Consider the following 16,889-nt stretch of genomic DNA (forward strand, 5'->3'; position numbering starts at 1 on the left):
GGCGTACGGCCACCAGCCCATCATGACCAGCAAGCCGTCCTCGTCCTCGGCTGCAGTCGCCGCCGCGGCCGCAGCCGCCGCTTCGTCAGCCTCGTCCAGCTGGAACACGCACCAGAGTGTGAACGCCGCCTGGAGCGCGCCGTCCAACCCGTGGGGCGGCCTGCCGGCTGGCCGGGACCCTCGCCGGGCGGTCGGCGTGGGCGTGGGCGTGGGCGTGGGCGTCGGGGTTGGATCACCGCTCAACCCCATCTCGCCGCTCAAAAAGCCCTTCTCCAGCAATGTGATCGCGCCGCCCAAGTTCCCCCGCGCGGCCCCGCTCACCTCCAAGTCCTGGATGGAGGATAACGCTTTCCGGACGGATAATGGTAACAATCTGTTGCCATTTCAGGTAATGCTCCATTGCACCTGCACACACCTTCTACCCCGCTCCCTTTGCCCCTTCTTCCTTGCCATTTAACCGTCCACTGATTTTTGGTCTTTAAAAAAATGCATCGATGTCCAGCTCCCTTCTCCCCTTCCAAAGCCTCCATTTCACCGGGGCTGTTCCAGCCCCGGTCAAACTGTGACCGCTTGAGGGATCCTATTTAACCGCCGTGATAAGATAGAAAAGGGCCTTTTTCTTTTGATTTATTTTTTCCTTCGCCGTGTATGTGCCTCTTATTTTGACCTTCTTTAACAAATAAAGGTGCAAGGTGCTGGCATGGTCCCAGGATGAGTAGACTGAGATTCCTGTCATTTTAAGTAGCTACACATTTCAGGTTATGCAATCCTGGGTTCAGAGTGCCGCCTGAAAGCCATCCACTCCTAAACTACCCTGGGCCTACTCTTAAAGAGGTTAACAGCCCTTGAGTGGTGCTATTTCAGACAGTTGCATATGCTCAATTAAACTAATGTGAACACATGTGTTTATGTCTCGCTAAGGTGCTGGCATCATTAATAGCAATCAGCATATTGCCCCTGCCGGGAAAATTATGAGTGTGAGCTTCCAATAAACTCCCAAACTCCTTCAGGGACCCAGTTGGAAGAGTGGAAATTCTAGGGGTAACCCTTCCGATGTTACCTAGAAGAAGGACTTAGACATTGTTTTTCTAGAGCAAAGAGACAATAGGACGCGACCTTCAGAGCCATATTGCAATGGAGTCTATTTGCTAGCTAGCACTGAAATATTTAAAGCTGCAGTGTCCTTCAGTTGGGTTATTTAAGAAGACAATGCAGATCAATTACACCATTTGAAACTGGGCAGAGGGAAAGTCTTGCAACTTTAATGAAAAATGAGCCTTGTGTCTTGGTGTTAAATACCAGTGAAAAACCCAGGAAATGCCCCAGACAAAAAGGTTGAATGGAGTGTCCTTATTCTGTTCTTGTTTTCTAATCCAGCCCACGGACACATCAGTTAGTCGGCAGTGTCCTGAACATCTTGAGTTGGAAAGGGGTGGTGAGGGTGAGTGTTCACTGGGGGCTTTTGTTCTCAGGCAAACATCTATCCTTCACTTACAAATTGATTTGGCTATAAGATCAGTTAAAAAAGAAAAGAAAAAAGGAAGGAGAGAGGAGGACTTTGGATAAGACCCAATTTGGGTGGTCAAGGAAATGAAACAAATCCTTGGAGTATTGCTGAAAAACGGCAGAACCGACATTTGACGGAGGTAGTCGAAAGCATCAGGTGCAATTGGAGCCTTCATTTTGTTGTTCTTTACATTTCAGATGTGATGTTTGGGGTGGCTCCCATCCATGAGGGAGGAGATAGGGTTATTGAGAAGCACATGATTCTCTAGGCTAGAGCCTAGACAGTTCAAGGGAGTCCATGAAACTTGTAAATGTTGTGTATGAGAGTTTTTCATGAGAGAGGATCTTGACAGATTTTCACAGGGATCCTTTAGGCATGGAGGATTTTAATATTAAGGTGTATTTCTTTCCATTGTTCTAAAGTTTGTTTTAATAAAATGAAGAGACACTGCAAGATGGAATTAGTTTGGTAGAGAAAAGGAGGAATCTGCTTTCTGGAATTTCTCTACGTGCTTATTTTTGTGGGAAGGGAATAGAACAGGGAGGCTGCATTTGGTAGGAGAGCCCTTTTTCTAAGAGTTTCGCTGTTGCTTCCTATCCAAGTCCAGTCTTATAAGATAACCTAAAGTCTGACAGGGAGGTTTAGGGGTAAGAGTTGATGCTGTAGACATCACTTACCTTTTTCTAAGAGGCGAGTCTGAATACAACTAGCTTTTGATCAATTGTCTCTGGAAATGAGGACTGAGTAGAGATTAAATCCATGAGACTTCCCCCAAACTCCTATTGACAAGTAGTGTAGTAGTGTATAGATTGCCAGTTGTTTCTCAGCAAGCCATTTACCAGTTATGCTAATGGGAGCCAGACAGACTGGTTTGACTTTGGTTTCTTGTCTTTTCATCCATCCCTGGAGGTGCTATTGAGAAGGCAAAAATGGCCAGAAGATTTGTACGAGGAGAGATTTTATTTAAAATTGAGCTTTATATATTTGGCCTCAGGAAAAATTACATGGACTTCATGTCTCGCTTCTTTGTTTTATGTAAAATGGAGCTTCAGTGTTTTGAAGCAATAGTGGAACCAAATGAGGAGTAACCTGATTGTTCTTTGACTTTGAGTTGGAATCTTACAAGAATGGAGTTAAGTATCTCACATAGGTTTTAAAAACAAAACACCCTGAGTCTTGTGTTTAGAATTTTACATGTGTGTGCATTTATTTAAATCATTTTTCTGTGAAAGGGAGAAAATAAGAAGTCCTAGAGACTCTATTTTACAGACTCTCAGCTAAAAGGGGCTTGCAACAGTGATCTACTCTAATGTATCTTAACGTGTATTTTTGAAATCCATGTCCCTTCAGTGCTGCTTCGCCCTCTTTTGCAAAGCAGCACAATAGATTTTTTTTTTTTTTGGAGCTTTTCTTCTGTAGTTTATATTATAAAAGCAATAGCTGTATTTGAATGTGGTTTTCCAAACTACATGTTACTTACCCTCTTCTCTCAATTCTAACAAAGTTGATTGGTTTCCCTGAGTTGGGGTGGCTGCTTCCTTCAGGTTTATCTGTATGTAAAAGCCATTTCATTTATGTAAATAAGGAAACTGAGGTCCTAAGAGGTAGAGTGACATAGCTCTACTTTAAAGGTTTGGCTAATTTTGTTAATGTGTCTTCTTAACTTTCCTGTAGCACTAGTGCCGTCAGGTAGAATTAATTTTAAGTCAGGTACTCTTTGGGCTCCATGTAAAGGGATTTAAGGTTATGGAACTATCTAGTGAGGCTCTCTGGCTGTTGTCTCTTGGTGATGTACCTTCTGCTAACTGGCTCAGGAACAGTGAGGCACTCCCCTGGGGGAATTATAAATATGCATCATTCTATATTTATATAAGACAGAAAAGCCTGGCTGGGTCTGTAAAAGGACTAAAGCAGAGATATTTTCTATAGGTAGTGAATGTGGGTTTATATAGCATTTTTGTCCAGAGTTTAGAAGGGAGTTTTAAGAATACCTGTTCTACCACTCTTTATTTTTCGGAGGAGGAAATTGAAATCCCATTATGTGATATTCTTTGCTCGAGTTTGGGTGGGTAGTTTGTATCAGAAGTAGGCTTTGGAGGCAGATTGCCTAGGTTTCAAAATCTTAACCCTGCCAATCACTTGCTTTGTAATCTTGAGTAAATTATGCATACATATTGACCCTCAATACCTTTATCTGTAAAATGGGAATAATAACAATTCCTTGCTTCATATGAGTTCAAATGAGAAACTGCATTAGCACAGTGCTTGGCTCATAGTAAAGCACCACACAAATGTTGGGCTGCGATTATTGTTATTGTAATGGTGACCAGAAGTTCTGCATGGTCTTATCATAGTATGGATTACTGATTTCTTCTACAGTGTAATATGAATAACCATAAACTTCTATACAATGTTGTGTGGTCCTTTTTCTGTCTGAGGGTACCCTCTGGTTACTGTAACAATGTGGTGACCCACCATTTACTTATGAGCCAGGCCCTGTGCTAAACAGTTTAGGGATAGGTTCTCATTGGAACTCCTTTGAGGTTCAGGACTGTTATAATCCTTATTATACTTGACAGAGAAATTGAGAGTTAGTACATTTACTTCATTTGCTCATGATCACACAGCCAGTAATTGTCAGAGTTGGGATTTGAACCTAGGCAGTCTGCCTCCAGAGCCAGTCTCCACTCTAATACCTTGGGTATGATAGCTCTAGGACATCAGTTAATAGTGCAGTGTAGAGACAGGAGACGGGACAGAATCTGTACTTGACCTTATGATATGCCCTGGAAATAGTGCTTTTAAAAATTTGTATTGATGGAAATGGAGGAAGAAAAATATGGTGCTCATATATTTACTGCCACTTATTTGCAACAGTAGTTAGTATTTCCCTCTATTATTTATTTACTTAATTTATGTATTTTGAATACTGTATTTTGGGGGGGAAATTGCCAATTATGTTTTGCTTTTCTTTCTCATCTCTGCTTATATCCCTCTCCACTTCCCTCACTCCAAATTGAAAGACTTATTTTCTGGTAGAAGTCTAGTTAAATGTAATTCAGTGTTAATTTTGCTAGTGGGTTATCTATAACAGAGGAACAAATTCCATATGTGAATTAATGGGAATATAGATTATTTTTAAAAATAAATAAGCTTATTTATAATAAAATTTTAGGAAAGATTAATATTTTTCAAGTCTGTGCTCCTTTTTTTTTTGTAAACCATCTTTTTAGGAAGTAATATATAAATTGTCTAGTTTCTGCTTGCTCTTGACTAAGGTTAGTATGACCTAGATTTAAAACTGGAGACTCTTCTGTTGTTGGTTTCTTAACTACTGCTCTAATGCAAAACCACTTATGGTCCACCCAACCCCGCAAACTGTTTCAGAGCCTATTATGACATGGTTACCCTGAATGCCAACAAAGCCACATTATCTATATTCTTTTTAAAAGACAGGTTGTTTAGGAAATATTAGAAGGTTTTCGCTGCTACTAAAAACAATAATATCAACAGTATACTTCAAAATTGCGTATTGAAAAGCAGTTAGCTTTAAACTTTTTATGACTTTGCAGTGAGTTGATACAAAAGTATGCCCTCAGAAATGTAATGCTTTTAGATATTCTATAAGATACAATTTTCTACTTAAATAGCTTTCTCCATTGGTTGGCCTGTTTTGCTTTTCTCGAGGGCTGTATAAGGTATACTGCTTGTCCATTTGGAACTTGTCATTGCTCAGGTGGGTTTTGTAGTGTTTTGATCTGCACGTAGTGGAATATTATGGCTTTGTTTTTTACAGTATGAAAAGTTTGATTAAGTCGTGTGGATTTTATTGAGGAGAGAGATGGAGAGGAGCATAGAGTAGTAGGCAGCCCATGAAGCTTAGAACAAGAAAGACATTAGTTGAAGCCATAACTCCACCATTGGTGATTGGGTCACATCATTTAGCCAATGATTCTTTCTGTCAGTCTGCAAAAATGGAGAGAGAGCACCAAGCTTCTGGGTTTGCTTTCCAGAGAATGTGTACAAAGTATTCAGAAAATTAGAAACTGTTATGGCTCTTAGATGTCTGCCTAACTGCCTCTAATTATAGTCAGAGTTTAATAAAGGAAATATTGTTGATAATCAGTAGTCCAGAGTTAAACAATAGTTGATGGTATCTGGAAATGGAGAAGGGCTGGAAAGATGTGTCCAGCAGGGATGGAGGAGCAGTGTATATTATATACACTCTTTATATATTATGGTGACTTCCTGACCTAGAAAGGCAGTAACTACCTGCTTTTTGTAACTACCTGCTTCTGCTTATGGCTGACTCACCAATGCAAGTATAAGACTTTTTCCCGTTCTGTGAACATTTTAATTGGTGATGGGAGAAATGCTACACTTGTAATTTCCCAACTGCTACCGATGTTGATTTTGGTAGTTCTGGAGCAATAAAGGCTCTAATTTGAAGCTCCTTATTACCACTTTCCCGAAGACCATGCCAGGCTCTCTGTAGGGGCCCATGTGATTGTCAGAGATAGAATTCAGTATAGAGCTCCAAGTTTGGATCTTGGGAGTTGGGGAATGTAACCACCACTGCAAAGGGGACTTTCATGGAGAGATTGCTGTGCTTGCAGTAGTAGCCAGCCTAACACAGGATTTTCCACAACTGGTCCTTATTCCTTGTAAATGGCTTGTTCTATGGGGGTTCTGTTATGTTTTGGTTCTATTACATTTAGTTTTCATATCCTTTAGTGTTCTTTACAGATGCTGGGCATGTAAATTTTTTAATGTGAAACCATTTTATTTATTTTTATAAATTTTTTCTTTTAATTTTTTTTTTTTTTTTTGCGGGNCAGAGAGAGAGAGGGAAACACAGAATCTGAAACAGGCTTCAGGTTCTGAGCTAGCTGTCAGCACAGAGCTGGACGCGGGCTCAAACCCACGAACTGTGAGATCATGACCTAAGCTGAAGTCGGACATTTAACTGACTGAGCCACCCCGGTGCCCCAGCATGAAACCATTTTAATATTTGCATTTTGACTTAATGTGAAATAGAAAGGTAGTACTGAATGAAAATAATACAATAAATTAGTATCTTGGAATCCAGCCTACTTTTCTTTCCCCAGAAGCTTTAGTATATCATTCTCAGAAATAGTAAATACATAATATGAATCCATGTTGGCATACTTCAGAGGAGAGAAACAAAAATGGGCACAAAATAGCCTTTATATCATTTTTAGGTGATCATAGAATTAATACACATGGAAGAAAGGAAACATTGTGTACTGATTTTGTATTTATAAGACTATGGACAGCCAAATATCTTCATTTGTTAGGGATTCAAACTTATTTCAAAGTCAAGATCAAGTACAAGAGAAAAAAAATAATTCTCTTTCTTTAGTAACTCAGTGCAACTAATTAAATGGTCAGTGCCGCCAAATGAATCAACGTCTAGAAGTTCACAAGCACCTAACACTTAGTAGCTACTCATTAAATGAATGAATACCATTTATTGCTATTGTTTAATTTTTTAAAAATATTTATTTTTGAGAGAGAGAGACAGAGTGTGAGCAAGGGAGGAGCAGAGAGGGAGACACAGAATCAGAAGCAGGCTCCAGGCTCTGAGCTGTCAACACAGAGCCCGACACAGGGCTTGAACCCACAAACCATGAGATCATGACTTGAGCCAAAGTTGGATACTTAACCGACTGAGCCACCCAGGTGTCCCCGTTACTATTATTTTTAATGTTTATTTTTGAGAGAGAGAGACAGAGTGTGAGCAAGGGAGGGGCAGAGAGAGATGGAGACAATCTGAAGCAGGGTCCAGGTTCTGAGCTGTCAGTACAGAACCTAACGCAGGGCTCGAACTTACAAGCTATGAGATCGTGGCCTGAGCTGAAGTCAGACATTTGACTGACTGAGCCACCCAGGCCCCCTAATTGAATGAATAAACATTTAAACACAAGGTGCTATAGTTTTATTTTTCTACAATATATTTAACATTTTTGAGACAGGTTTGCCCTTAGACCATTTCTCTACAAGATGGTAGGATGTGTCCATAGGATGTAGAAATAGGTTAATGTATGCAGTGTCATAAAGGACATCTTCAGTTTGTCAAAAATAGAAAATATCATCTGTTCCCAGGCTTAAGGACATCCAATAGTTTTTGGGATATGACTCTCTTTGTAGGTTTGGTATGCCACAAAGCACACAGAGTTCTTGGTGTGACATGAAAGGTTTGGGGAGCCAATGCATGGAAATGCTAGCTTGCATCTTACAAGTTAAATTTTTCTTTACCTCCTCATTGTTAATCAACTCATTCTTGTAGAGTTAATTTATCCTGTTATGGTAATGTTTTGTTCCTGACTTCTCAAATTGTTATGAATACTACAACTGACCAGAATGAGGGTCAGAATAATTCTGACAATAGCACTTAGACATATTAAGAAGAGAATTCTTTGGTCTAAGAGGTTGACAGAGTAGGTTGCAGCAGGCCCATTCAGTCAGTCAGTCATTTGAGGAATGTGAGATTGGAAAGCAGAGAGGTAAAGGGCCTATCTTTTTTTTTATTTTTTTTATTTTTTTAATGTTTATTTTTAAGAGAGAGAGGGAAGCAGGCTTTAGTCTCTGAGCTGTCAGCACAGAGCCTGACATGGGGCTCGAACCCATGAACCTTGAGATCATGACCTCAGCCGAAGTTGGATGCTTAACCCATGAAGCCACCCAGGTGCCCCAAAAGACTGTCTATCTTAAGTATATGGTAGGGTTTGGGGATTGATTAGAGTTTAAAATACTTCAGAGGAAACATTTTCATGATCTGACAGTTTAACCCCCTACTCAAAGTCCAGGAGACCTAGTTCTTAGGTTTCAGATACACAGCAATTAAAAAGGACAAGAAGTAAATGTGCCCAGCACCTCTCTTTTGCAATCTGCTGTGGTAAATTTCCTTTCCTCTTTTGGACTAGAGACATATAACTGAGATGTGCAGGGGATTAAAAATAGTGAAGACCAGTAATGTTTATGAGACTGGGGGAAAGGCTGAGATACACTTTTGGATATGGATCTGTTTTTATGTGTTTGCATTTGATTTTGTGGGTAAACTAGTCAACTCTTGGCCACATTGTTATTTAAAGCAGTTATAATCAATAGTAGAATCCTGAGTTCAGATAAGTGGTTAAGAAGGATAGCATATGTAGTAGTTTTGTTCACTACAAATCTATTACAGAATTCTCTGATCAAAAGGGATGGGATTTACATTGTTGAGTTTCTTTTGAGATCTTCATTTACATTCATAATCCATGTACTCCAGGTTTTTGGTATTGTGTTTATTTATTTGTTTGTTTTTGAGGGAGGGAAAGAGAGAGCTTGCACACGTGTACAGGAAGAGTTAGAGGGAGAAAGAGAATAATCTTAAACTGGCTCCATGCCCAGCACTGAGCATGAGATCATGACCTGAGCCAAAATCAAGAGTCAGATGCTTAACCAAGCCACACAGGTGTCCCTTGGGTGTTATATTATTTTTTGATGTCTCAGATACAGCTAAAAAAATAGAGGGGACCCTAAATGCCAAGTACTAACCTCACCCTTTTCATGGAAATTATTTTATTTAATCCTTAATCCTTACACATTCTTGTGAATTAGAAATTATCATCCCACGTGAGACTCAGAGAAGGTGACAGATCAGGAGTGGAAACTTAGGTCTTTTGACTCTATCCATGTCCAGTTCTTCCATTCTACTGTCCCTGCTTGCTTCTTATCTTGTCACTCACTATCTTTCAATATGCCTTTGATGTTGTATTCTTTCCCCAGATCTTCGCTGATACTCCTCATCCCACATTGCCTTTGTAACACTCGTCACTCTCTAAAATGAGCTGCTTTTTGTTTTGTTTCTCCACACTACAGTGTAGCGTCCCACAAGGGCAAGGACCTTTCTACTGCTGTGTCCGCAGGGGTTGTGACAGCCTGGGATATTTTAGGCATATGGTAAATATTTGTTGAATGTGTTAATGATTTACATTTTAAAATGATTGATTAGGCATTTATTGGTCATTTGCATGTAGCAAGCAATGTAAAAGTAATTTCACTTATAGACATTAAATTAGCCTCCGTGAGAGATAAGGTACTAGGGATTAAAGCTGAACTAAATCCTGTCAGCTCCCCGACACACATGAATTAAAATATAGAAGTATAGGAGTACCTGGGTGGCTTAGTCGATTGAGTGTCTGCCTTACTCTTGATTTTGGCTCAGGTCGTGATCCCAGTGTTGTGAGACTGAGTCCTATGTCAGGCTCTGTGCTGAGTGTGGAGCCTGCTTAAGATTCTCTCTCTTTCTCGCCCTCTACCCCCACCCCCAGCCTGCTCCCTTGCTCTCTCTCTTTCTCTAAAATAAAATGTGTGTGTGTGTGTGTGTGTGTGTATGGATAAGGTTTTTAACTGTGTGACACACAGCAAAGAGAATGTATACTTGAATCAGAGTAGGGGATGATTAAATTTTTGTGTCTGTGTGTGTTTGTGTGTTCAGAAGGTTCCAGGAAAGTCTTCACGGTTTAAAATATTTTCACTTTTTCTGATTTTGAAAGTAATCCATGTTCACCATTAAAACTGGAGGGAAAAAATTGCTCATAATCCTGTTACCCAGAGATAAGTGCTCCTGTTTTGGTGCATTTCTGCCAATTATCTCTTTTTTATGTGTATGTATAATGTATTTATATGTTGTATAATGTATTTATATGGTTGAGATGATTCTGTGTTAACAATTTTATAGGCATATTTTTTAGTTTTTCATATCATTAAATTTATAAACATTTTTTATTACTGCATAAAATTCTAACACAGGAATCCATTAAAATTTAACAAGTCCTTTTTTAAAAATGTTTATTTTGAGAGAGTGTGTGTGTATGTGTGCACGTGTGAGCAAGGGAGGGGCAGAGAGAGAGAGAGCAGGCTCTGTGCTTCAGCCCACCTCGGGGCTCAGTCTCACAAATGTGAGATCAAGACCTGAGCCAAAATCAAGAGTTGGACCCTTAACCAACTGAGGTACCCAGTCGCCCCAGCAAATCATTTTTATATTTGGAAGATTTAGGTTGTTTTCAGTTTTTAACCATTAAACATAATGCCGTTATGAACATTTGGGGACATTTTAAAGCTTTATTCAGAGCTGAATGGTCAGGGTTCCATAGGCACACCCAGAGGACAGGTAGGAGTTGCAACAAAGAAGATATGCTTTAAGCAAGAGGGAACAGCAGGTATATAGGTAAGAGAAACACATTATGCTGAGAGAGCAGATGATGCCGGGCAGGGGTGAGGTGAGTGAGAAATGAGGCTAGAGGAGCAGGTAGGGGTCAGATCACAAGGACGTTCCAGCATTCTTTGCCTTCAACTTTGTCCAGTAGGGGGACATTCAAGGATTGTTAAGCTGAGAAAGATAGCCATTTTAAGGCTTTTAAATTGGTGAGTGAAGTGATCATATTTTTGTTTCAGAAAGATTATTCTGGGATATAGATTGTCAGGAACCAAACACAGGCAGGGTAGCCAGTTAAAATGTAAGGATCTAAAGTGATTGAGAGGAAAAGACAGACCTGAGAAATAAATTAGGAGGCCGACTGGAAGCACTGGTGATTGCTTGGGTATGAGGAAGAGAGAAGGAGGAGTTTAGAATGACTCCCAGGTTCTAGTTTAGGCAGCTGGGGAAAATGATCTAGAGGTAAAAATGCTCAATTGTGGCAGATTAGAATTTTCATGACTCAGAAGGCAGGTGGGTTTAGAGTGGAGGAACTTCAGAAGGGAAAGCTATGTGTTGGGAATATTTGAGCAAGTGATTTGACATCTCTTATCCACCCATGCTTTTGTGTGACTCTCAATGTGTGGGAAGGAAAACCTTATTAAGATAGATTACTTCATGGACTACTTATTAGAACACTAAATCTGAGAGAAGAAATAACTACCATTCTAAGTCCAGCACTTTTACTGATTCTCGCCTGGTCTTTCTTTCTTATTTTTTTTATTGTACCCGGAGAATTAGAGTGTATGTTAGCTGATTAGTCATCTTGTTTATGAGTTACAGCCTGGCATTGCAAACAACTACAAGGAGTTGCTAACCAATCAATCATACGGGAGGATCACAGGCAATAAGAGAAATGAAACCCAGAGTCTGTTTTTTTTATGTTGAGTAAACTTTCTTGAGAGGTCGTGGATATTATTAGCCAGTCTGAAATACCATTAATAAGGTCTTAACAAAGTTGATATTAGACCGTATGGAATATAGTTGGCTGTTCTGATATGGTGCTTAGTTTTTAATGGATGTAAACATGATAAAATGTTTAGAAGCTTAGAATCCATGGAGCCACAAGGAAATGTCCTTTGTGGGAGGGTAGAGGGTGGAAGGGAAAGGAAATGGGGCCAGGGTATAGGAACCACCAGAATTGTAACTTGTTTATTCATTTGTGTTTCTAGGGAGAAAGGTGGGCTGTGCCATTCATTAAATTTCCAAAGGGGCCCATAACTCAAAAATGGTTAAGAATCATAGATTTAGAGTAAAAGCCCTGCTCCATGGCATCCAATAAACCTTTAAAATTTTGAAACCTTCTATGTCTCATAAAATTTTTCTCCCTTTTCATGTATTCACCGAGGTTCTGCCTAACTTTAAGAACTTTCTAAATGAAAGGGTCCCAAATACTCTTTTATCTAGCTTTCTCTAGAGTATTCAAAAACACTTTTCTCTTTCTTTTTTTTTCTTACAAATAGTTTATTGTCAAGTCGGTTTCCATATAACACCCAGTGCTCATCAAAACACTTTTCATCATAAAAATAGTTTTTTGGGGGCACCTGGGTGGCTCACTCGGTTGCGTGTGGGCGTCTGACTCCTGGTTGCAGCTCAGGTCATGATCTCAGGGTTGTGAGATGGAGCCCCGTGCAGGGCTCTGCACTGAGTGTGGAGCCTGCTTAAGATTTTGTCTGTCTTGGGGCTCCTGGGCGGCTTAGTCAGTTTAAGCGTTTGGCTTCGGCTCAGGTCATGATCTCACAGTTTGTGAGTTTGAGCCCTGCATCAGGCTTTCACTTTCAGCACAGAGCCTGTTTCGGATCCTCTGTCTGTCTCTCTACGTCCTCTCTCTCAAAAATATGTTCTTTCTCTCTCAAAAAATAAACATTAGGAAAAAAAGGTTTTTCTTCTCTCTCTCCCCCTCCGTCCCTTTTCCCCTCTCACTTGTGCTCATGTGCACACATTCTCTCAAATTAAAAAAATTTTTTGGCGTTCATTTCATTGGTTTAAATGAACTAAATCACAGAATTACAGTAATACAAACATTAAAAACACGTAGGGACTCTCTCCTCCTCTCTCTGCCCCTCCCCCCCAAAATAAATAAATTTTTTTTAAAAAGGTCTTAGGGACAAACCCACCACCTTTAAGTAAGCTTGCAGCTCATCTGATAGGCCATAAATTTCTGGGCTAATCTGTGACAGGTATTGAGTATACTGTGGATATTTTTTATAGGGAAGATGTAACTCATGGGTTAATCTGGAAAGTCAAACAAAGCTTCAACTATAGTAGTTGCTTATGAAAGTTTTGATTTAAGAGAGGGATGTTGTTTCATTTTGGTGTAAGAGGTACAATTAGAAATACTGACTTTCAGAAATTGCTGGTATACAGATGACCCTCTCTCCTCAGAGGAACGTTTGCACTCTCCCATTCACTTCTTTGTCATTGCTGTGACCTCAGATGGCCCATTCCTATTACTTTAACTTAATGAAGAGAGTAGAGCTGTGGGACGGAGGCAGGGGTAGAAGTTGAGGGCTTGTGCGGTGGAGGGACAGTTGGCTTAGGTCTCAGTGATAGACCTGACAGCTCATTGAAAAGAAGTGTATCAGACCTTGAGGTTTCACATAGGAACAGAGTGGCTGCTGATGAAGGTTTTTTTGTTTAGCTTTGTAACCAATTAACTACTTATAAGCCAGTGTGGAAACCTAGCCATCATCTATTTCCTGGTTTCTATTGGTATAGAGCATTGTAACAACAGAGCATTTTGGAATACAATTTAATATGTGTGATATCACGGCCTGGTAATAGCAACTGACCAAAAGTTTGCCAGTTCTCAGCCTTTTCCAGCATCATGTTCTGCATATGCCTAAATTAAAAGACACCCTGATCTGTTTGTTTGTTTGGGGGAGGTGATTGCTGTTTTTTAATTGGTGGCTTAAATTAAAGGTTTGCCATGCCCCTCATTGTCATCATGCTCATTCAAAGGGCAGAAATTATCTAGAGAATGAAAAAGACTTTATTACTTAAATCTGTGTAATGACAGTATCAAAATACTGAATCTGTTTAAAAATTTGTTGGTCCTTAAGCTACAAAAACACAATCTAAATACTTTGAACCATTTTCAACAATACTGAAGAAACATTATTTTGCAATGTTTGTGAGGTTAAACTTTGTATTGATTTTAAGCAGAATAAAGAGATGAATTGTGTTAATGCTTCAGGCTATTGCAAAGTAAAACTTTGATGAATGGAAAATTTTAAATTCCACTTCAAAGGCATTATGAATTTAGCATTTTAGAAGATTTGAGACTGGGTGGGGAGATAGATTTTATCATATTTTGCCCTTGAATTCCTCAACATTCCAAAGACAGGAGCTCATCTGAAGGTAGCAAAATTATTTAGTTAACATTTTAGAGCTTACTGTGTCCTTTCTACATATTTACCAGTGTAGATGATCGTATTTGACCCACCAACTTTGGTATGATCTAGCATATAAAATGTTATTCCATTGTAGCTATTTTAAAGTTGGTGACTCATGCAAGTATAACACAAGATTTTCATTTTAAAATACAATGGGGTATTTGATATTCTAATTTAGGCCTAGATTCTGTTAAATGTGGAACACAGAGACTTAAGGAAAATTATAGCTTAATATAAAACATGCAAGGCCTGAGTGAGGAGGAAAGAAAGAAAAATCTTTTGATAGTGAATATATTGCTTCACACGGAGGGGCATAATGGAGGGTTGAAGTAGACAAGGGAATTGGAGTGACACATTCTGTTAGAGGGACATAAATAATAGAGAATGTATTGAATACTGAGACGTCAAAGGACATTGAAAGACATGAAGAAGATTTCAATGAAGAGGACAAAGCTAGGTAAAAGGATGCTTCCAGCTTTTGTTACAATAATTAAATATTCAAAAAGGCAGCCATTTTATACCGTCCAGGAAGTTAAGCAGTTGCTCATTTGATATTCTGGTTTTATGCAAGCAAGCCATAGGCAAGTAAGCTGACATCAGGGATTTTATATTAAGAAGGTTCTTCTAGGGAATGTCATAAGCAAGTTCAAAACACAATCTTTTAATCTCCTCTGGCAAGATCATAATATTTATGATGCCTCTAAGATACTTCATGTTTGTTCTAAACCATCAAAGAAAGACCGTGTGTTCAGCATAATTTGCATTGTGTATATTATTAATGATCCAGTCTCATGACTTCTTATAGTACTCAGTTACTGTGAAAAGTCAACCTATGTAGAAAAATATTGTGTAAATTTATGTTCCATAGAGACAGCTCTATAAACTATCATGTTGTGTAAAAATCTTATATGTTCTTTTGTATATTTTCTCTCTGTTATATATCCAAAGAAACTCACATGCATCATATGTGGCAATGCTGTTAACTAGAGTTTGAATTCAGTATTTACAAGGTACATACTATGTTCTTGGGCTAGTGTTCAATATTATGGATGATGCAAATTATCTGAATCCTGTCCTGAGGAACTAGCATACGTGCAACAGAGCATTATATGAAAGCAAGTAACAGATTGCGTGATGTGTCAGATGCAGTGAACAGCCAAGGAGGGGCAAGAATTTGGCCTAGAATGGTTAAGAAAAAGTGATAAAAGTAAGTGTCCTTAAAGCTCCATTTTGTAGCATAGACAGGATTTAGCTACAGAGAATGGGAATCCAAAATAAGGAAAGAAAAATAAGCAAGTACGGTTATTGAGCAGAACTTCCTGACTAGAGTAGGAGACCTTTATCATTTGTTTATTTATTTATTTTAATTTTTTAAAAATTTACATCCAAGTTAGTTAGCATATAGTGCAACAGTGATTTCAGGAGTAGATTCCTTAATGCCCCTTACCCATTTAGCCCATCCCCCCTCCCACAGCTCCTCCAGTAACCCTCTGTTTGTTCTCCATATTTAAGAGTCTCTTATGTTTTTGTCCCCCTTCCTGTTTTTATATTATTTTTACTTCCCTTCCCTTATGTTCATCTGTTTTGTATCTTAAAGTCCTCATATGAGTGAAGTCATATGATATTTGTCTTTCTCTGACTAATTGATTTAGCATGATACCCTCTAATTCCATCTATGTAGTTGCAAATGGTAAGATTTCATTCTTTTTGATTGCTGAGTAATACTCCATTGTACATACATAATACCACATCTTCTTTATCCATTCATCCGTCGATGGACATTTGGGCTCTTTCCATACTTTGGCTATTGTTCATAGTGCTGCTGTAAACATTGGGGTGCATGTGTCCCTTTGAAATAGCACACCTGTATCCCTTGGATAAATACCTAGTAGTGCAATTGCTGGGTCATAGGGTAGAGTAGGAGACCTTTAGGTCCTACTGGAAGATAAGGATGGATTGGATTTTCTTTTAGGATTCAAAAAACCAATACATTTTTATTTACTAGGTTCTACTTGATTTTAAAAAGTATTTAAGATGTCTTTGTACATACTACATTGCAAGAGAACATAGATTAGAAGTAGGTGAGAAAGATGATGTAAAGAGTAAAGTAAGAGTAAGGATTCAAAATGGAGTCCAGAATTAGACTCGTACTGATGATGCTTATCATGACAGTGACAATCTTGAATGTCTGGTTGAGGAATGTGGATTCTGCTGCAGACAGTGGGAACTCTGAAGAACTAAGATCAGGGCAGCGGAATAATAAAAATAGATGTTTAGAAAGACCAGGCACATGGATTGGAGAAATGTGTGTGTTTGCCACAGTACAGCCTGGGGTCAGGGAGGCTGGTGAGAATGCATAATAGTTATCTTGGATTAAGCACATATCTAGGAAGGTATAACTGAGAAATCTTACAAAGGAAAATATGTCACGAGTGCTTACTGGATTAGAGGATATGAAGGAGAACAAGATCATTCTGAGCTGTTATGCATAAAACAGTATCTACTTTTAAAAAAAATTTTTTCTCTTTTATAGGCTTTTTTTTGTTTTTTTAAATCTTTCTCTTTACTTACGTGGCTTTGCCCCTGCTAGGCACTGTGTTGCCCACAGCATTCTCCATAGAGGTCTCTATCCATTAAGAGGATTGAGGAAAAAGAGACGAAAATAGTCTTCCCCCTTTTCTCTTGTTGGGATTTCCAGACCATCAAACTGCATCCTTCTCTCTGA

General features: G+C 39.0%; 1 protein-coding gene across 1 annotated transcript in view; it reads left to right on the forward strand.

Moving 5' to 3' along the window:
• CPEB3 (cytoplasmic polyadenylation element binding protein 3) overlaps positions 1-16,889 on the forward strand; it is a 160,671-nt gene that overhangs the window by 3,428 nt on the left and 140,354 nt on the right. Inside the window, 1 exon segment of the mRNA XM_077779871.1 lies at positions 1-388. This exon segment is cut by the window's left edge and continues 141 nt beyond it. Within this exon segment, the coding sequence (XP_077635997.1) occupies positions 1-388 (388 nt within the window).

The sequence above is a fragment of the Crocuta crocuta genome, unplaced genomic scaffold (genome assembly GCF_008692635.1).
Source record: "Crocuta crocuta isolate KB4526 unplaced genomic scaffold, BGI_CrCroc_1.0 scaffold170, whole genome shotgun sequence".
Classification (NCBI taxonomy): domain Eukaryota; kingdom Metazoa; phylum Chordata; class Mammalia; order Carnivora; family Hyaenidae; genus Crocuta; species Crocuta crocuta.